General features: G+C 40.8%; 1 protein-coding gene across 3 annotated transcripts in view; it reads right to left on the reverse strand.

The window, feature by feature from the left end:
* LOC125013789 (IgGFc-binding protein-like) overlaps positions 1 to 20,223 on the reverse strand; it is a 40,482-nt gene that overhangs the window by 10,806 nt on the left and 9,453 nt on the right. For 2 of the 3 annotated variants that reach the window (XM_047594694.1, XM_047594687.1), the window contains exons 24-66: positions 19,885 to 19,992; positions 19,022 to 19,191; positions 18,353 to 18,555; positions 17,774 to 17,918; positions 16,930 to 17,643; positions 16,647 to 16,840; positions 16,387 to 16,528; positions 15,815 to 16,059; positions 15,578 to 15,726; positions 15,272 to 15,400; positions 14,905 to 15,043; positions 14,592 to 14,733; positions 14,094 to 14,290; positions 13,789 to 13,927; positions 13,455 to 13,571; positions 13,068 to 13,192; positions 12,653 to 12,798; positions 12,418 to 12,561; positions 12,031 to 12,138; positions 11,169 to 11,338; positions 10,627 to 10,829; positions 10,046 to 10,190; positions 9,592 to 9,915; positions 9,309 to 9,502; positions 9,049 to 9,190; positions 8,477 to 8,721; positions 8,240 to 8,388; positions 7,934 to 8,062; positions 7,567 to 7,705; positions 7,258 to 7,399; positions 6,759 to 6,955; positions 6,422 to 6,560; positions 6,088 to 6,204; positions 5,701 to 5,825; positions 5,286 to 5,431; positions 5,044 to 5,187; positions 4,657 to 4,764; positions 3,796 to 3,965; positions 3,254 to 3,456; positions 2,673 to 2,817; positions 1,377 to 1,624; positions 1,052 to 1,229; positions 795 to 903 (exon numbers count right to left, since the gene is read on the reverse strand). In XM_047594694.1, the coding sequence (XP_047450650.1) occupies positions 795 to 903; positions 1,052 to 1,229; positions 1,377 to 1,624; positions 2,673 to 2,817; positions 3,254 to 3,456; positions 3,796 to 3,965; positions 4,657 to 4,764; positions 5,044 to 5,187; positions 5,286 to 5,431; positions 5,701 to 5,825; positions 6,088 to 6,204; positions 6,422 to 6,560; positions 6,759 to 6,955; positions 7,258 to 7,399; positions 7,567 to 7,705; positions 7,934 to 8,062; positions 8,240 to 8,388; positions 8,477 to 8,721; positions 9,049 to 9,190; positions 9,309 to 9,502; positions 9,592 to 9,915; positions 10,046 to 10,190; positions 10,627 to 10,829; positions 11,169 to 11,338; positions 12,031 to 12,138; positions 12,418 to 12,561; positions 12,653 to 12,798; positions 13,068 to 13,192; positions 13,455 to 13,571; positions 13,789 to 13,927; positions 14,094 to 14,290; positions 14,592 to 14,733; positions 14,905 to 15,043; positions 15,272 to 15,400; positions 15,578 to 15,726; positions 15,815 to 16,059; positions 16,387 to 16,528; positions 16,647 to 16,840; positions 16,930 to 17,643; positions 17,774 to 17,918; positions 18,353 to 18,555; positions 19,022 to 19,191; positions 19,885 to 19,992 (7,467 nt within the window). The remainder of the gene's footprint in view (positions 1 to 794; positions 904 to 1,051; positions 1,230 to 1,376; positions 1,625 to 2,672; positions 2,818 to 3,253; positions 3,457 to 3,795; positions 3,966 to 4,656; positions 4,765 to 5,043; positions 5,188 to 5,285; positions 5,432 to 5,700; positions 5,826 to 6,087; positions 6,205 to 6,421; positions 6,561 to 6,758; positions 6,956 to 7,257; positions 7,400 to 7,566; positions 7,706 to 7,933; positions 8,063 to 8,239; positions 8,389 to 8,476; positions 8,722 to 9,048; positions 9,191 to 9,308; positions 9,503 to 9,591; positions 9,916 to 10,045; positions 10,191 to 10,626; positions 10,830 to 11,168; positions 11,339 to 12,030; positions 12,139 to 12,417; positions 12,562 to 12,652; positions 12,799 to 13,067; positions 13,193 to 13,454; positions 13,572 to 13,788; positions 13,928 to 14,093; positions 14,291 to 14,591; positions 14,734 to 14,904; positions 15,044 to 15,271; positions 15,401 to 15,577; positions 15,727 to 15,814; positions 16,060 to 16,386; positions 16,529 to 16,646; positions 16,841 to 16,929; positions 17,644 to 17,773; positions 17,919 to 18,352; positions 18,556 to 19,021; positions 19,192 to 19,884; positions 19,993 to 20,223) is intronic. The other variant, XM_047594703.1, reaches the window with a different exon arrangement.

Raw genomic sequence — 20,223 nt, forward strand, 5'->3', positions numbered from 1 at the left:
CTCTTCCCACAAAGTGCTGTGGCGCTTTGGCTGCCAGAGGATCAAGACTAAGAGCTTGGTCCAACAGGGACACAAGACACAGGGGTTGGGAAACCAGGGATGCAATGCTTTTGTGGATTGCAGTATGGCTGGGATAGTTGGTGGGGACTTAAGGGTTAGGGGCAATGCTGAGCTTGGGGCACCAGGGGCAGGAGGCCTTGGGCTACTGCTACTAAGTAACTTGGCGCTTGGGCTACCAGGGTTATTGAGACGGAGCTTGGACTATGAAGGTGCTGGGGGACTTCCAATATACAATCTACAGACCACATGGTCTCAAATCCTCTAATAAACACTGAGCAGTCACAGAGCATGTGACCATTCTCACAACAACTCTCAATACTGCTTCCATTATTATTTTATTCTGAAAGTCTAATTTATGTTGCAGTTTTCCTATTTTCTTGTGCTTTTATTTTTATGCTTATTTAAGTGCAGACTTAGTCTTGCATTCCCCGGAAAGAACTTCTCAGTCCCCATCCCTGCTTCATCTCTCTCTGTACTCTCATGGGTTCTGTAGATGCAAGTGAGCCTGGTAGAAGTGTGGCTGGGTCATCGATATTGCAGCTCCACTCTCACACTGAACTGTGCAGACTCCAAAGTCACAATATGTCGTCACCCATATCCCCATTAAAATAGCGTTGGTTGGTGGAATGCAAGAAAGTGGGGAGACGTTGGCCATATTCATATACAGTCAATGGGGGGAAACAATGAGCTTGTTTAAAAATAAAAATCTAGCTGTACGCCGCTCTGTTACTCACTCAGGTCTTGGGTCAGGAACCTGCCAGCTATCTCCCAACTCGTTGCTATTTGCAGCTGGTGTATTGTCTGGTTTCAAGTTATCATCTTTGGGGTTTCCATTAAAATTTCCTGTGAGGACAAGACTCAACATAAAGGTGACTGCAAATCAGTTTATTTGGCCTAATAGGTTGGGTTTGGAGCAAATAACTCTAAGCAGGTTATCTTTATTACATTATTAAGAAGATGAACTAGGGAAAAAGTGTATAATGGGTCATACCACACATTCCACAGAGGAGGCCATTGTAGGAGGTTGGCAAAGTGACATCAACATGGTGTTTACCATCAAATCGCACCCTCAGACCAAAGGATGTTTCTAGGACAACAAACTTTCCGCTCAAGTAGATTTTAACACCAGTGATAGAGGTGACAGGCGGAACAACCACTGCCCCATTGACCTGAAAAGGCATGTATGTAATTAATGCTTACCAATGTTACCATTTCCAAGACATCTTTACATAATGTAATCATAATGCTTCTGCATTAAATATTACAATCATCTGCTCTTTGGTTCTCCAAAGAACCATCACTGCCAGATAACATACCTTTACAATGCGTCCCTTGTCGAGAATGACAGTCACATTATTGACATTGATCACCACAGCCCTGACGTAGGAAACCTTCTTATTACTTCCTCTGTGCTCATTCTGGGTCTCGACAGTGAAATACGGTAAGTCAGAGGACTCGTTGCAGGGTTTGGTCACCGTGTATGAGCAGGCTCCCATATAATGGTGAGTGTGTTTATCAAATGTGTTGTAGTGAGGATCACCAGATACTGAGCAAATCCCATTTCCTGAAGGAGAAACATAAGAATTAAACTGTGGTTCTAAAATGTGATTATATACTTATCAACATATATTATGCACCGTGTGTTATGTGTGTGTGTGTGTGTGTGTGTGTGTGTGTGTGTGTGTGTGTGTGTGTGTGTGTGTGTGTGTGTTTGTCTGTATGTGTGCGTGTCTTTATCACCTCTACCGTTATTTTCTAGTCTGGTTATATTAAGGTCTACTGTTTCCACAGACACAGAACCTTGTTAAACTAAAACAGAAATCAGCATTGGTATGGTAGGGATTTATATAGCTTATTGGGCTGTTCAAGTTATTGCTCACGGAAAGAGAGATATTTCTCCCATATTAGCATCTCTTCTTCTCTGCTTGTAAAATCCAGGAAACATAAAAAGTCCTGATTGACCAAGCTCCAGCATATCTTGAGGCCTCATTGCGCCATGTTACCTGATCAGAACTCTCCTCTGTGAGCGTAGGCTTATGGTTCCTAGATTCCCAGTACCAGGTATCAGTATCAAGGTCCTCTGTGGCAATACCAGACGCAGAGAGGTACAGAGACACTGTCTCTACTTCTATGAGTAGGCTAAAAGTTTCCTTTTGCTAAGATGATTTGGTCTTGATTGGAACATCCTTTCTATGGTAAATAAACAAACCCATTTGCAGGGCTTACTTTTTTATGAAGGGCACTGGGGCTCCTTAATAAAAATCTTAGAAGCGCAAGGGGAACATTCAACCTGCAACAGGGAACCTAAACTCAACCTGCAACACAATTATTTCAATTTTTCACCATTTTAACCGACAAGCACAACAGGCGCTTTGTCTCAAGAAATATCATCACAGAAAATAGTTGCCACACGGTGAATGTTCTGATGAAACTCATGAGAGGGACAGCACTTACACATTAGATTTAGACATGAACTTTATGTGCGTTTGCAATTCAGTTTTGAGCTTTATCCATTTGGTTATTCAGTTACATGTTCAATGTTTATTGTATAATAGGAATAATTCATTAAAAAATTGCCAAAAAATTGTGTAGTATTGGTGTAATTAACATACCCAGAGGGCGGCACTCATATTCTCCATTCTGTAGCTGGCAGCTCTCGGTCGTTGGTTTACAGCTAGTGTTGTGACACTGGATTATGCCTCCACTGTGACACGCACACTTCTGCACACAACCCTCCAAGTACCAGTCTTCCCCCATCTGACAAGCACACACACAATACAAGTCAGAGATTTTTTTCTCTATCCTAACCATAACCATAATCATTTCTACATCAGAATATCAACAGTTGTAGCATTCCTCAGTGCAAAAGCTGTGTATACCAACGCCCTTAAAGCAAATGATGCTGCAATACGACAAAAAAGCAGAAATAACATTTTGTAGACATTTGATAAAATTGGTGATATTGTGTAAAGCATCTTGAGACAATTTGTATTGTTATTGAGGCTATATAAATCAAATTGAAATTGAAATAGGCTCAATGTTATGTAGCCACTAGTTTTAAGTGATGTCATTCTGTTCAACATTCTGTTTATTTTATATCCAGACCTAAACCTGGTAAAGTGAGCACAAGATCAGTGTAGTCTCAGAGTGATTTGCAAATGATTTTGGTCACATGGAGGCTGTTCTCACTTACAGGGTGATAGGCTCCAGTGGTGTCCACACAGCCACAGTCTTTCAGCTCCACACATTTGTCATTGCTGAGGATAAAGCCTGGGTTACACTCACAGCCTTCCACACAGATGTCCTTACAGCCAGGCAGTCCGGCCACACCCCGGCAGGTCTCGGGACATGAACTCCCACATAGGGAGTAGGAGCTGTTAGGGGGACAGGTCAGGGCTGCATGGATGAAAAGAGGGAGGATAGATGGAGGGAGGAGCAAATGGGGAACAAAGGCAGAAAAGGATGAAAGGATGAATTCATTCAAGAGAGGTTTCAAAAAGAATGAAAGAAAAGGGAGTAGAACATAGATAAAAGATTAGTTTGTGGGTGGGATAATGGTGAATGTTGCAGTTATTCCTGGTACAACACCACCTGGGTGATGTAACCTGTATATACTGTCAGTGCATACAAAGCTACTTTTCTAACAACTAGTCCCCACACCAACACAAACAAATATGAGAAATGAATCTCTGTGGATGAACGAACACCTTTCATGATAAAATACTGAGGACTTACGACAGAACTCTGGCGTTCTCCACTCATGGACTGTGGCTCCAGCACTTTGGCATGCAACAGTGTAGGCCTGGAGTTGGTCACAAAGTACGTGCTGCTGGCCATTGAACTGACACATGTCAAACACACAGCTCTGGAAGAATGGAGTGGGATCGACCACAGCGAAACACTCTCTGGAAAAGAGAAGAAACATTCTGTTTGGAATAGAAACGGCAGACTGATACTGAACGCATAGAGAAAAAAATCAGAGGGAAACATTGTACATCTACTAGAAAAGATGCTGTTGTAAATGTTGTATAGTTCATTTTATACAATACATCTTATTTTTTCAGAATAAAGTACACTTAGGATACTTTTAAAAAATCCCATGAAACATTTATTTAGAAAAAGAGACATAGAAAAGAGAAAAACAAAAGCAATTGAATATGTCCCATATGCCTGTCAAACAGCGTCGATTCTTCCCTGTTGAGACTGCTGTAGTGATAGCACCTAAACTCTCTTCTCCTATCCCATCTTATCTTTGTTGTCTTGAACTCTCAGTCTGTGTCAAATAAAATATCTTTCTTTATGACCCTCAACCCTTAACCTTGATTTCCTATTCCTTAGTGAGGCCTGGTTAAAACCTGGGGGACAGCCTGGAGGGAAGATGGTGAGGAGTTCTACCAACCCATTTCTAATTTCCAGACTGCATCATGTTAAACATGATTTTGTTGGGACCATACATCTTGCTCATATTCCATTCAGTTTGAGTCATTCTAACTGCTTCAAACTGCACTGTAGGGAATGTCTTACATTTTAATATAGAAAAAAAAAAACAAACAGAAACATTAGGTTTCAGGTGCCCAGAGAAAGCAGCTCTCTCACCTCATGGATCCACTGACATCTGTAATTTTGCCACATTTGTCTGGTTTAACCACCTCAACCTCAAGGGCGGGGTCACAGTCCGGCTCAGGTTTTGTGCCTGGGGTACACCTGATCAGCATAAACACAAGTCACTTTAATTCATCAGCGAGAATACCAGGAAGATTTAGGTAGTAGATACAATAAGTAATGGGAGACATACATTTTTGTCTCCAAGATACATTATGTACAGCATAACACGTTATAGTAAACTAATTTGTTTTTCATTTTCAATCCCTAGCTATTAACCAAATACAAGCAGACAAACCACCAAAGGTGCATCTTAATCCCAATTAGTGAAGGATGTTTCAAGCACACCTGCACATTTTCAGATTACAGATCAATACTCACGACTCATCCTCATCCTCTTCTGTCTGCCAGCTGTTCCCAAAGTCATTGACCTGTCCTGTCAGATTTCCATCTGGTTTAGTGAAATCATTCTCTGGTCTCCCATTGTAATCACCACAGAGACCACACATCTGTCCACTGTAGGAGCTGTAGGATGATGCAGGATTAACAGATCAGCAGGTTTTAAGAATATGGACTGTAGTAAAAAAAAAAAAAGAAAATGCTGAACAAATTTTGATACATACTTCGGAACGGAGATCTGGGCATAATGGTTTCCATCCCAACGCACCTGCAGGCCAAAGGGTGTGTGCAGTGTGACGAACTGGCCAACAAGACTTAGTGAAATAAGGGGAGAGGGGGAGTGAGGAAGGGCCACTCGCAATCCGTTCACCTGCCAGAGAGATGTGTGACATAAAGGCCTCGTCAAACAGAAGCTGCAGTAGAAATGCTTGTTGAAAGTTTGCAGAAAATGAACTGTACTGTTACGTAGCAACAAACAGCCTTCATCCAAACAGTGTTCATTATGTGACGCAAACTACATACGTCTCAGAAATAACAGAACAGAAAGAAATATCAATGAACAAGACCAAAAATATTACAAAACTTTCTTTTTTTACATTCATTTGCAAGGAATATATTGCTTATATCATCCATACTGACCAGTGTTCTCTTGTTCTTCATCAGGGTCACAGTGATCCCGTCCACTGTGACGTACAGTTTTCTTAGGTAGGACACACCTGACACTCCTCTCTCCTCATTCTTCCCCTCTATAGAGAACCAAGGACCTGCACAGGGAGCACCATTCAAAGTCCTCAACATTATGCACATATATTAAAAATGAATGTTAACTGATATTTTATTCAAACATTGCTCAGTTTAAAAAAACAATAAAATGGACTGGTGCATATTTTGGTGACATACACCATTAACCCAAAGACATGTACATGCATGTGAATGAAGCTGAATACAGGTTAAGCAAAATCAGTACAGATGAAATATAAATGTATAAATAAATATATAAATATAAACATAAATATATGCTCATACCTGTGTTATTCATGCAGGTTCTGGCCAGTGTGTAGGTACAAGTTCCCATGAAGGTATAGAACTTCTTGTCAAAGGTGCTGTAGTGAGGATCTCCTGAGACTACGCAGTCTTGAGAGCCTGAGAAACAGGGACAAGCAGCCTGAACAACATTTGACTACAACACAGCTGGTCTCTCAGTATGGCAATTACACAGTGCAGCTCTCTGACTTTCACAGATACTTGATCCAGTGAATTTAAAGGCCAGGTCAACACCTTGAGTTATTCTTCAGTGTGTGTATAATTCATATCCAGTTCAGCTGCTACTCGACTTGTGCTGCCTGTGGTGTAAACCTACCAGTGGGATAGCAGCCCAGGTCTCCGTCCTGGAGCTTACACTCCTGCAGCGGCGGGCATTCAGAAGCCACACATGTAATGAAGGGAGCATCACACCTACACCTCAGCTTACAGTCCTCCAGATAAAACTCCTCTCCGGCCTGAGACACATACGGCAAAAATGTCAATTCAGTCCACCAGCATGCTGTGCAAATTTACATCATAAGGATTTTAAAGTGCCCTGCAAAATGTGTAGAGGACACAAGCACAGTTTCCCCTTGTCCATATCTAGGGTCTAAAGTACGAGCGTGTGTGAGCTGTCTCATTTCCAGATGGCTGTTAGACCCATGTCACTGTACCTCATAGTATTGTCCATTTGTGTATGTGCAGCCACAAGAAGATTTCTTGACACATTTGCCAGCACTTAGGACATAGTTAGGGTCACACACACAGGACTCAGAGCAGGGCCCATCACAGGAAGTAGGTCTTCCAGAACACGTCTCTTGACAGGAGTTTGCACAGGATTCATAGTGGCTGTTGGGGGGGCATTTTAGGGCTAGGGGGAGGACAAGAGGTTAAAATTAGTCAAAGGGCTCAGAAAGAAGCGCGTTTCCGAGGCAAACAATTCAAGCAGAATTATCGTTCATGAATTAATTTGTAATGTCATTAATCATGACTACAGGCTGTGTACTAAACTGTACACTAAGAAGACAGACCATTATTATAGTTATTAAGTGAAGGAAAGAAGATGCTTAAAGGCAAGATCTTGAGGGTCAGCTTTCTTTCTGGTTTCTGTCTTTTCCACCACACCGTTGTTGTGATATAATTTCTGCATTCATTCATTCTCCCGATACTTACGGCAGAATGTTTCATTCCTCCATGATCCGATATTGACCCCACGGTCCTGGCATTCATTGACATAACCTTCAATGGCTTCACACAGAACGGGCTTGGCTCCATCCATCTCACATAAGTCAAAGAGGCAGTCCCTGAAGTATTTCTGAAGACATAGAATTCATTTGTTGAGTTAAGTTGCATCCTCTCCCTCTTTTTGACCTATTTTATGTTGGTCATTGCTCTTTTACAATATTTTATGCGGAAGCATCTTTTTTAAATTTTTTATTTCTGCATATGTGTGTGTGTGTGTGTGGATGTGCTTGTATGTACATTGGGGTTAACTCTGGGGTGGCACACAGCAAAAGGACCATTTTTATCCAGAAGGATGCCACAATATCCAGAGCTCTCATAGAGTTCCCTCTCATCGTCATCACACCCTGAGACGGTGGTGTTGGTAGTCTTATTACACCTGTCAAGACAAACATTCATTGAAAGAAGCTTTGTGTTATTACGTTTGTGTCCAGTAATTGTCCTTTTTTAAAATCGTATTAAAATACATAGAAAAGAATAATCTATGACGTAATATGACTGAATCCATGAGAACATTATTCCTGCCTATATTCACAATGAGTTTCAATTAGAAACATAAATAGTGATAGTTCTTCACATACTTGGACAGTATGCATGAAATACTCACTTAGGATCAGTGTTCCAGCTGTGCCCAAACTCATTGGGATCGCTAGTCAAGCTTCCATCTGGTTTACGGAAGTCGTCTTTCGCGTTTCCGTCATAGTCTCCACACAGTCCACACAGTATGTTCTGATAACTGTAGATTACAAGATCATGAGAAATAGTTTTACAGAACTCAGAACAACAGCTTACTTAGAGCTACATCTCTGCCACATCACCATGTCCAAGAGTTTGTGATTTGTTGTCATTTTTCCCAGTGTAATATTTTGCCACAAAAGACTGAGGTGAAAGGCTGTATTTGGTGTTGACTCACTCTTTGATTACTTTGATATCCATGTAGTGGTTACCATCATAGCGAACAATTACACCAAATTGCATGGACACAGTGTAATGCTTTCCTGACTTGAACAAAGAAACACCAGGGACCGGAGTCAGTGGTAGCTTGACGTTGGTCCCGTTCACCTGTACAGTGCAAATAACACGAGTGATGAGTGATTAGATGATGACATAGACAAAACTGTATAGTGTGCTTGCTCCCCTTATTTCTTACCTGCACAGTGCCACCTTTGAGAATGGAGATCTTCGTCATGTACACATATACGTGTACTGCCTTCACATAAGAGATAGTGGGCCTGTTATACCGGTTTTCATTGTCAGCATGGACCTCAAAATATGGAAGAGTTGTTTCATTGCAGGGTTTAGACATCAAATAGCTGCAGTTGCCCATGAAGCTGTAGGATCGTTTGTCAAAGGAGGAGTAGTGAGGATCACTATGTGCTATACATGTAGATGAATCTAAGGGCACAGGAAACAAGAAACTGCATATTAGCTGTTATTCTGTACAAATCTCGGAACCATTTCCCCTACCACTGCCTTAGCCCACTTCACAAATAATCCAAAGGACAAAAATAAGAAAAAAACAATGAATAGTTAGATACACAGATAAAAGAAAAACACAAAAATCAACTATACGAAATCTGTACCAAATGTGTGTTAAACTAACTAGTGAGAATTTTATGAGAACAATTGCAAATTGTTACAGTACCATCGTTGTCCAAACTAGATGAGCTGCTAGTACAAGTACTTTTACAAATTCTTTGACAAGTGATCAAACATTATTACCTTTGGGATAACATCCTGCAACACCATTTACTTCTCGACACTCTTCAGTGGGGTCACAGGACTTATCGACGCATTCAAATGTATAGTTGCCTTTACAGTGACACAGCTTTGTGCAGCCACCTCCAGATACAATCTCCCCCGGCTGTGAGAAAGTTGGACAAATGAACAACAGTGTGTGCAATATATCAAAGCTGTTTATCCCATATTTCTTTGTACTATCTATGTACTAAACAGGAATTTGTGCATGTGGTAATACTAACGTCATAATAGTTATTGTGGTCATCCAGGCAGCCACATTGCTCCAGAGGCACACACTTTCGTCCTTTAAAAACAAACCCAGGTCTGCAAAAGCAGCCACTGATACAGGAGCCAGAACAGTTTGTGTGGGGTTCCATACAAGTTGGGATACAGGCTGGACCACAGTCTTTGTAAACTGAATTAGGAGGACACAGCCCTGTAGAGATAATTCGGAAAATTATAGGAGAGTAAATAACAGATAAAATTAAATAATAAATGATCCATGAATGAATAATAATGTCATACTTGGTGTTGTTGATCCAGGTGTTGTTGGTGGTCTAGATGTAGGTGTTATAGGTGTAGTTTGTACAGGATTTGTTGTGATAGGTGTAGTTGATGATCCCAGAGTTGTTGGTTTAGATGTATTTGATCCAGGAGTTGTTGATCCAGGTGTTGTTTGTGTAGGTGTTGGTGTTTTAGGTGTAGTTTGTACAGGATTTGTTGTGATAGGCGTAGTTGATGGTCCCAGAGTTGTTGGTTTAGATGTATTTGATCCAGGAGTTGTTGATCCAGGTGTTGTTTGTGTAGGTGTACTTGATCCAGAAATTGTTGGTACAGGTGTTGATGTTCCTGAAGTTGTTGGTATAGATGCTTTTATCCATTTGGTTATTCAGTTACATGTTCAATGTTTATTGTATAATAGGAATAATTCATTCAAAACTTGCCAAAAAATTGTGTAGTATTGGTGTAATTAACATACCCAGAGGACGGCATTCATATTCTCCATTCTGTAGATGGCAGCTCTCAGTCATTGGTTTACAGCTGGTGTTGTGACACTGGATTATGCCTCCACTGTGACACGCGCACTTCTGCACACAACCCTCCAAGTACCAGTTTTCCCCCATCTGACAAGCACACACACAATAGAAGTCAGAGATTTTTTTCTCTATCCTAACCATAACCATAATCATTTCTACATCAGAATATCAACAGTTGTAGCATTCCTCAGTGCAAAAAGTGTGTATACCAAAGCCCTTAAAGCAAATGTTGCTGCAATAAGAAAAAAAAGCAGAAATAACATTTTGTAGACATTTATTAAAATTGGTGATATTGTGTAAAGCATCTTGAGACAATTTGTATTGTTATTGAGGCTATATAAATCAAATTGAAATTGAAATAGGCTCAATGTTATGTAGCCACTAGTTTTAAGTGATGTCATTCTGTTCAACATTCTGTTTATTTTATATCCAGACCTAAACCTGGTAAAGTGAGCACAAGATCAGTGTAGTCTCAGAGTGATTTGCAAATGATTTTGGTCACATGGAGGCTGTTCTCACTTACAGGGTGATAGGCTCCAGTGGTGTCCACACAGCCACAGTCTTTCAGCTCCACACATTTGTCATTGCTGAGGATAAAGCCTGGGTTACACTCACAGCCTTCCACACAGATGTCCTTACAGCCAGGCAGTCCGGCCACACCCCGGCAGGTCTCGGGACATGAACTCCCACATAGGGAGTAGGAGCTGTTAGGGGGACAGGTCAGGGCTGCATGGATGAAAAGAGGGAGGATAGATGGAGGGAGGAGCAAATGGGGAACAAAGGCAGAAAAGGATGAAAGGATGAATTCATTCAGGAGAGGTGTCAAGAAGAATGAAAGAAAAGGGAGTAGAACATAGATAAAAGATTAGTTTGTGGGTGGGATAATGGTGAATGTTGCAGTTATTCCTGGTACAACACCACCTGGGTGATGTAACCTGTATATACTGTCAGTGCATACAAAGCTACTTTTCTAACAACTAGTCCCCACACCAACACAAACAAATATGATAAATGAATCTCTGTGGATGAATGAACACCTTTCATGATAAAATACTGAGGACTTACGACAGAACTCTGGCGTTCTCCACTCATGGACTGTGGCTCCAGCACTTTGGCATGCAACAGTGTAGGCCTGGAGTTGGTCACAAAGTACGTGCTGCTGGCCATTGAACTGACACATGTCAAACACACAGCTCTGGAAGAATGGAGTGGGATCGACCACAGCGAAACACTCTCTGGAAAAGAGAAAGAAACATTCAGTTTGGAATAGAAACAGCTGACTGATACTGAACGCATAGAGAAAAAAATCTGAGGGAAACATTCCACATCTACTAGAAAAGATGCTGTTGTAAATGTTGTATAGTTCATTTTATACAATACATCTTATTTTTTCAGAATAAAAGTACACTCAGGATACTTTTAAAAAATCCCATGAAACATTTATTTTGAAAAAGAGACATAGAAAAGAGAAAAACAAAAGCAATTGAATATGTCCAATCTGCCTGTCAAACAGCGTCGATTCTTCCCTGTTGAGACTGCTGTAGTGATAGCACCTAAACTCTCTTCTCCTATCCCATCTTATCTTTGTTGTCTTGAACTCTCAGTCTGTGTCAAATAAAATATCTTTCTTCATGACCTTTAACCCTTAACCTTGATTTCCTATTCATTAGTGAGGCCTGGTTAAAACCTGGGGGACAGCCTGGAGGGAAGATGGTGAGGAGTTCTACCAACCCATTTCTAATTTCTAGACTGCATCATGTTAAACATGATTTTGTTGGGACCATACATCTTGCTCATATTCCATTCAGTTTGAGTCATTCTAACTGCTTCAAACTGCACTGTAGGGAATGTCTTACATTTTAATATAGAAAAAAAAAACAAACAGAAACATTAGGTTTCAGGTGCCCAGAGAAAGCAGCTCTCTCACCTCATGGGTCCACTGACATCTGTAATTTTGCCACATTTGTCTGGTTTAACCACCTCAACCTCAAGGGCGGGGTCACAGTCCGGCTCAGGTTTTGTGCCTGGGGTACACCTGATCAGCATAAACACAAGTCACTTTAATTCATCAGTGAGAATACCAGGAAGATTTAGGTAGTAGATACAATAAGTAATGGAAGACATACATTTTTGTCTCCAAGAGACATTATGTTCAGCATAACAGGTTATAGTAAACTAATGTGTTTTTTATTTTCATTCCCTAGCTATTAACCAAATACAAGCAGACAAACCACCAAAGGTGCATCTTAATCCCAATTAGTGAAGGATGTTTCAAGCACACCTGCACATTTTCAGATTACAGATCAATACTCACGACTCATCCTCATCCTCTTCTGTCTGCCAGCTGTTCCCAAAGTCATTGACCTGTCCTGTCAGATTTCCATCTGGTTTAGTGAAATCATTGTCTGGTCTCCCATTGTAATCACCACAGAGACCACACATCTGTCCACTGTAGGAGCTGTAGGATGATGCAGGATTAACAGATCAGCATGTTTTAAGAAGATGGATTGTAGTAAAAAAAAAAAAAGAAAGAAAATTTTGATACATACTTCGGAACGGAGATCTGGGCATAATGGTTTCCATCCCAACGCACCTGCAGGCCAAAGGGTGTGTGCAATGTGACGAACTGGCCAACAAGACTTAGTGAAATAAGGGGAGAGGGGGAGTGAGGAAGGGCCACTCGCAATCCGTTCACCTGCCAGAGAGATGTGTGACATAAAGGCCTCGTCAAACAGAAGCTGCAGTAGAAATGCTTGTTGAAAGTTTGCAGAAAATAAACTGTACTGTTACGTAGCAACAAACAGCCTTCATCCAAACAGTGTTCATTATGTGACACAAACTACATACGTCTCAGAAATAACAGAACAGAAAGAAATATCAATGAACAAGACCAAAAATATAACAAAACTTTTTCTTTTTACATTCATTTGCAAGGAATATATTGCTTATATCACCCATACTGACCAGTGTTCTCTTGTTCTTCATCAGTGTCACAGTGATCCCGTCCACTGTGACGTACAGTTTTCTTAGGTAGGACACACCTGACACTCCTCTCTCCTCATTCTTCCCCTCTATAGAGAACCAAGGACCTGCACAGGGAGCACCATTCAAAGTCCTCAACATTGTGCACATATATTAAAAATGAATGTTAACTGATATTTTATTCAAACATTTCTCAGTTTAAAAAAACAATAAAATGGACTGGTGCATATTTTGGTGACATACACCATTAACCCAAAGACATGTATATGCATGTGAATGAAGCTGAATACAGGTTAAGCAAAATCAGTACAGATGAAATATAAATGTATAAATAAATATATAAATATAAACATAAATATATGCTCATACCTGTGTTATTCATGCAGGTTCTGGCCAGTGTGTAGGTACAAGTTCCCATGAAGGTATAGAACTTCTTGTCAAAGGTGTTGTAGTGAGGATCTCCTGAGACTACGCAGTCTTGAGAGCCTGAGAAACAGGGACAAGCAGCCTGAACAACATTTGACTACAACACAGCTGGTCTCTCAGTATGGCAATTACATAGTGCAGCTCTCTGACTTTTACAGATACTTGATCCAGTGAATTTAAAGGCCAGGTCAACACCTTGAGTTATTCTTCAGTGTGTGTATAATTCATATCCAGTTCAGCTGCCACTCGACTTGTGCTGCCTGTGGTGTAAACCTACCAGTGGGATAGCAGCCCAGGTCTCCGTCCTGGAGCTTACACTCCTGCAGTGGCGGGCATTCAGAAGCCACACATGTAATGAAGGGAGCATCACACCTACACCTCAGCTTACAGTCCTCCAGATAAAACTCCTCTCCGGCCTGAGACACATACGGCAAAAATGTCAATTCAGTCCACCAGCATGCTGTGCAAATTTACATCATAAGGATTTTAAAGTGCCCTGCAAAATGTGTAGAGGACACAAGCACAGTTTCCCCTTGTCCATAATCTACCCCATTTCGATGTGTTAGACCCATGTCACTGTACCTCATAGTATTGTCCGTTTGTGTATGTGCAGCCACAAGAAGATTTCTTGACACATTTGCCAGCACTTAGGACATAGTTAGGGTCACACACACAGGACTCAGAGCAGGGCCCACCACAGGAAGTAGGTCTTCCAGAACACGTCTCTTGACAGGGGTGTGCACAGGATTCATAGTGGCTGTTGGGGGGGCATTTTAGGGCTAGGGAGAGGACGAGAGGTTAAAATTAATCAAAGGGCTCAGAAAGAAGCACGTTTCCTAGGCAAACAATTCAAGCAGGATTATCGTTCATGAATTAATTTGTAATGTCATTAATCATGACTTCAGGCTGTGTACTAAACTGTACACTAAGAAGACAGACCATTATTATAGTTATTAAGTGAAGGAAGGAAGATGCCTAAAGGCAAGATCTTGAGGGTCAGCTGTTTTCTGGCTTCTGTCTTTTCCACCACACTGTTGTTGTGATGTTATTTCTGCATTCATTCATTCTCCCGATACTTACGGCAGAATGTTTCATTCCTCCATGATCCGACATTGACCCCACGGTCCTGGCATTCATTGACATAACCTTCAATGGCTTCACACAGAACAGGCTTGGCTCCATCCATCTCACATAAGTCAAAGAGGCAGTCCCTGAAGTATTTCTGAAGACATAGAAATCATTTGTTGATTTAAGTTGCATCCTCTCCCTCTTTTTGACCTATTTTATGTTGGTCATTCCTCTTTTATAATATTTTATGCGGAAGGATCTTTTTTAAATTTTTTATTTCTGCATATGTGTGTGTGTGTGTGTGTGTGGATGTGCTTGTATGTACGTTGGGGTTAACTCTGGGGTGGCACACAGCAAAAGGACCATTTTTATCCAGAAGGACGCCACAATATCCAGAGCTCTCATAGAGTTCCCTCTCATCGTCATCACACCCTGAGACGGTGGTGTTGGTAGTCTTATTACACCTGTCAAGACAAACATTCATTGAAAGAAGCTTTGTGTTATTACGTTTGTGTTCGGTAATTGTCCTTTTTTAAAATCGTATTAAAATACATATAAATAAATAATCTATGATGTAATATGACTGAATCCATGAGAACATTCTTCCTGCCTATATTCACAATGAGTTTCAATTAGAAACATAAATAGTGATAGTTCTTCACATACTTGGACAGTATGCATGAAATACTCACTTAGGATCAGTGTTCCAGCTGTGCCCAAACTCATTGGGATCACTAGTCAAGCTTCCATCTGGTTTACGGAAGTCGTCTTTCGCGTTTCCGTCATAGTCTCCACACAGTCCACACAGTATGTTCTGATAACTGTAGATTACAAGATCATGAGAAATAGTTTTACAGAACTCAGAACAACAGCTTACTTAGAGCTACATCTCTGCCACATCACCATGTCCAAGAGTTTGTGATTTGTTGTCAGTTTTCCCAGTGTAATATTTTGCCACAAAGGACTGAGGTGAAAGGCTGTATTTGGTGTTGACTCACTCTTTGATTACTTTGATATCCATGTAGTGGTTACCATCATAGCGAACAGTTACACCAAATTGCATGGACACAGTGTAATGCTTTCCTGACTTGAACAAAGAAACACCAGGGACCGGAGTCAGTGGTAGCTTGACGTTGGTCCCGTTCACCTGTACAGTGCAAATAACACGAGTGATGAGTGATTAGATGGGGACATGGACAAAACTGTATAGTGTGCTTGCTCCCCTTATTTCTTACCTGCACAGTGCCACCTTTGAGAATGGAGATCTTCGTCATGTACACATATACATGTACTGCCTTCACATAAGAGATAGTGGGCCTGTTATACCGGTTTTCATTGTCAGCATGGACCTCAAAATATGGAAGTGTTGTTTCATTGCAGGGTTTAGACATCAAATAGCTGCAGTTTCCCATGAAGCTGTAGGATCGTTTGTCAAAGGAGGAGTAGTGAGGATCACTATGTGCTATACATGTAGATGAATCTAAGGGCACAGGAAACAAGAAACTGCATATTAGCTGTTATTCTGTACAAATCTCGGAACCATTTCCCCTACCACTGCCTTAGCCCACTTCACAAATAATCCAAAGGACAAAAATAAGAAAAAAACAATGAATAGTTAGATACACAGATAAAAGAAAAACACAAAAATCAACTATACGAAATCTGTACCAAATGTGTGTTAAACTAACTAGTGAGAATTTTATGAGAACAATTGCAAAATGTTACAGTACCATTGTTGTCCAAACTAGATGAGCTGCTAGTACAAGTACTTTTACAAATTCTTTGCCAAGTGATCAAACATTATTACCTTTGGGATAACATCCTGCAACACCATTTACTTCTCGACACTCTTCATTGGGGTCACAGGACTTATCGACGCATTCAAATGTATAGTTGCCTTTACAGTGACACAGCTTTGTGCAGCCACCTCCAGATACAATCTCCCCCGGCTGTGAGAAAGTTGGACAAATGAACAACAGTGTGCGCAATATATCAAAGCTGTTTATCCCATATTTCTTTGTACTATTTATGTACTAAACAGGAATTTGTGCATGTGGTAATACTAACCTCATAATAGTTATTGTGGTCATCCAGGCAGCCACATTGCTCCAGGGGCACACACTTTCGTCCTTTAAAAACAAACCCAGGTCTGCAGAAGCAGCCACTGATACAGGAGCCAGAACAGTTTGTGTGGGGTTCCATACAAGTTGGGATACAGGCTGGACCACAGTCTTTGTAAACTGAATTAGGAGGACACAGCCCTGTAGAGATAATTAGGAAAATTATAGGAGAGTAACTGACAGATGAAATTAAATAATAAATGATCCATGAATGAATAATAATGTCATACTTGGTGTTGTTGATCCAGGTGTTGGTGGTCTAGATGTAGGTGTTGTAGGTGTAGTTTGTACAGGATTTGTTGTGATAGGTGTAGTTGATGGTCCCAGAGTTGTTGGTTTAGATGTATTTGATCCAGGAGTTGTTGATCCAGGTGTTGTTTGTGTAGGTGTTGGTGTTTTAGGTGTAGTTTGTACAGGATTTGTTGTGATAGGCATAGTTGATGGTCCCAGAGTTGTTGGTTTAGATGTATTTGATCCAGGAGTTGTTGATCCAGGTATTGTTTGTGTAGGTTTTGGTGTTTTAGGTGTAGTTTGTACAGGATTTGTTGTGATAGGTGTAGTTGATGAAATAGTTGTTGGTTTAGATGTACTTGATCCAGGAGTTGTTGATCCAGGTGTTGTTTGTGTAGGTGTTGGTGTTTTAGGTGTAGTTTGTACAGGATGTGTTGTGATAGGTGTAGTTGATGGTCCCAGAGTTGTTGGTTTAGATGTACTTGATCCAGGAGTTGTTGATCCAGGTGTTGTTTGTGTAGGTGTTGGTGTTTTAGGTGTAGTTTGTACAGGATTTGTTGTGATAGGTGTAGTTGATGAAAGAGTTGTTGGTTTCGGTGTTGACGGTCCCAGAGTTGTTTGTTTAGGTGTACTTGATCCAGGAGTTGTTGATCCAGGTGTTGTTTGTGTAGGTGTACTTGATCCAGAAATTGTTGGTACAGGTGTTGATGTTCCTGAAGTTGTTGGTATAGATGCTTTTATCCATTTGGTTATTCAGTTACATGTTCAATGTTTATTGTATAATAGGAATAATTCATTCAAAACTTGCCAAAAAATTGTGTAGTATTGGTGTAATTAACATACCCAGAGGACGGCATTCATATTCTCCATTCTGTAGATGGCAGCTCTCAGTCATTGGTTTACAGCTGGTGTTGTGACACTGGATTATGCCTCCACTGTGACACGCGCACTTCTGCTCACAACCCTCCAAGTACCAGTCTTCCCCCATCTGACAAGCACACACACAATACAAGTCGGAGATTTTTTTCTCTATCCTAACCATAACCATAATCATTTCTACATCAGAATATCAACAGTTGTAGCATTCCTCAGTGCAAAAAGTGTGTATACCAAAGCCCTTAAAGCAAATGTTGCTGCAATAAGACAAAAAGCAGAAACAACCTTCTGTAGACATTTGATAAAATTGGTGATATTGTGTAAAGCATCTTGAGACAATTTGTATTGTTATTGAGGCTATATAAATCAAATTGAAATTGAAATAGGCTCAATGGTAAGTAGCCACTAGTTTTAGGTGATGTCGTTCTGTTCAACATTCTGTTTATTTTATATCCAGACCTGAACCTGGTAAAGTGAGCACAAGATCAGTGTAGTCTCAGAGTGATTTGCAAATGATTTGGTCACATGGAGGCTGTTCTCACTTACAGGGTGATAAGCTCCAGTGGTGTCCACACAGCCACAGTCTTTCAGCTCCACACATTTGTCATTGCTGAGGATAAAGCCTGGGTTACACTCACAGCCTTCCACACAGATGTCCTTACAGCCAGGCAGTCCGGCCACACCCCGGCAGGTCTCGGGACATGAACTCCCACATAGGGAGTAGGAGCTGTTAGGGGGACAGGTCAGGGCTGCATGGATGAAAAGAGGGAGGATAGATGGAGGGAGGAGCAAATGGGGAACAAAGGCAGAAAAGGATGAAAGGATGAATTCATTCAGGAGAGGTGTCAAGAAGAATGAAAGAAAAGGGAGTAGAACATAGATAAAAGATTAGTTTGTGGGTGGGATAATGGTGAATGTTGCAGTTATTCCTGGTACAACACCACCTGGGTGATGTAACCTACTGGCTTACAGAGACCTCTCAATTCTCTCCTGATGAGTTGATGTTACTCAAGTGACAAAATGAAAGTCATTTGGTCTAACATAGGCATCGCTAACGTTTACTTGTATAATCAGCTTTATCTGCAATGTATATACTGTCAGTGCATACAAAGCTACTTTTCTAACAACTAGTCCCCCCACCAACACAAACAAAGATGAGAAATGAATCTCTGTGGATGAACGAACACCTTTCATGATAAAATACTGAGGACTTACGACAGAACTCTGGCGTTCTCCACTCATGGACTGTGGCTCCAGCACTTTGGCATGCAACAGTGTAGGCCTGGAGTTGGTCACAAAGTACGTGCTGCTGGCCATTGAACTGACACATGTCAAACACACAGCTCTGGAAGAATGGAGTGGGATCGACCACAGCGAAACACTCTCTGGAAAAGAGAAGAAACATTCAGTTTGGAATAGAAACGGCAGACTGATACTGAACGCATAGAGAAAAAAATCAGAGGGAAACATTGTACATCTACTAGAAAAGATGCTGTTGTAAATGTTGTATAGTTCATTTTATACAATACATCTTATTTTTTCAGAATAAAAGTACACTCAGGATACTTTTAAAAAATCCCATGAAACATTTATTTAGAAAAAGAGACATAGAAAAGAGAAAAACAAAAGCAATTGAATATGTCCCATCTGCCTGTCAAACAGCGTTGATTCTTCCCTGTTGAGACTGCTGTAGTGATAGCACCTAAACTCTCTTCTCCTATCCCATCTTATCTTTGTTGTCTTGAACTCTCGGTCTGTGTCAAATAAAATATCTTTCTTTATGACCCTTAACCCTTAACCTTGATTTCCTATTCATTAGTGAGGCCTGGTTAAAACCTGGGGGACAACCTGGAGGGAAGATGGTGAGGAGTTCTACCAACCCATTTCTAATTTCTAGACTGCATCATGTTAAACATGATTTTGTTGGGACCATACATCTTGCTCATATTCCATTCAGTTTGAGTCATTCTAACTGCTTCAAACTGCACTGTAGGGAATGTCTTACATTTTAATATAGAGAAAAAAAAAACAAACAGAAACATTAGGTTTCAGGTGCCCAGAGAAAGCAGCTCTCTCACCTCATAGGTCCACTGACATCTGTAATTTTGCCACATTTGTCTGGTTTAACCACCTCAACCTCAAGGGCGGGGTCACAGTCTGGCTCAGGTTTTGTGCCTGGGGTACACCTGATCAGCATAAACACAAGTCACTTTAATTCATCAGCGAGAATACTAGGAAGATTTAGGTAGTAGATACAATAAGTAACGGAAGACAGGCATTTGTGTCTCCAAGAGACATTATGTACAGCATAACACGTTATAGTAAAATAATTTGTTTTTCATTTTCATTCCTTGGCTATTAACCAAGTACCAGCAGACAAACCACCAAAGGTGCATCTTAATCCCAATTAGTGAAGG

Source organism: Mugil cephalus, chromosome 1, assembly GCF_022458985.1.
Source record: "Mugil cephalus isolate CIBA_MC_2020 chromosome 1, CIBA_Mcephalus_1.1, whole genome shotgun sequence".
Classification (NCBI taxonomy): Eukaryota; Metazoa; Chordata; class Actinopteri; order Mugiliformes; family Mugilidae; genus Mugil; species Mugil cephalus.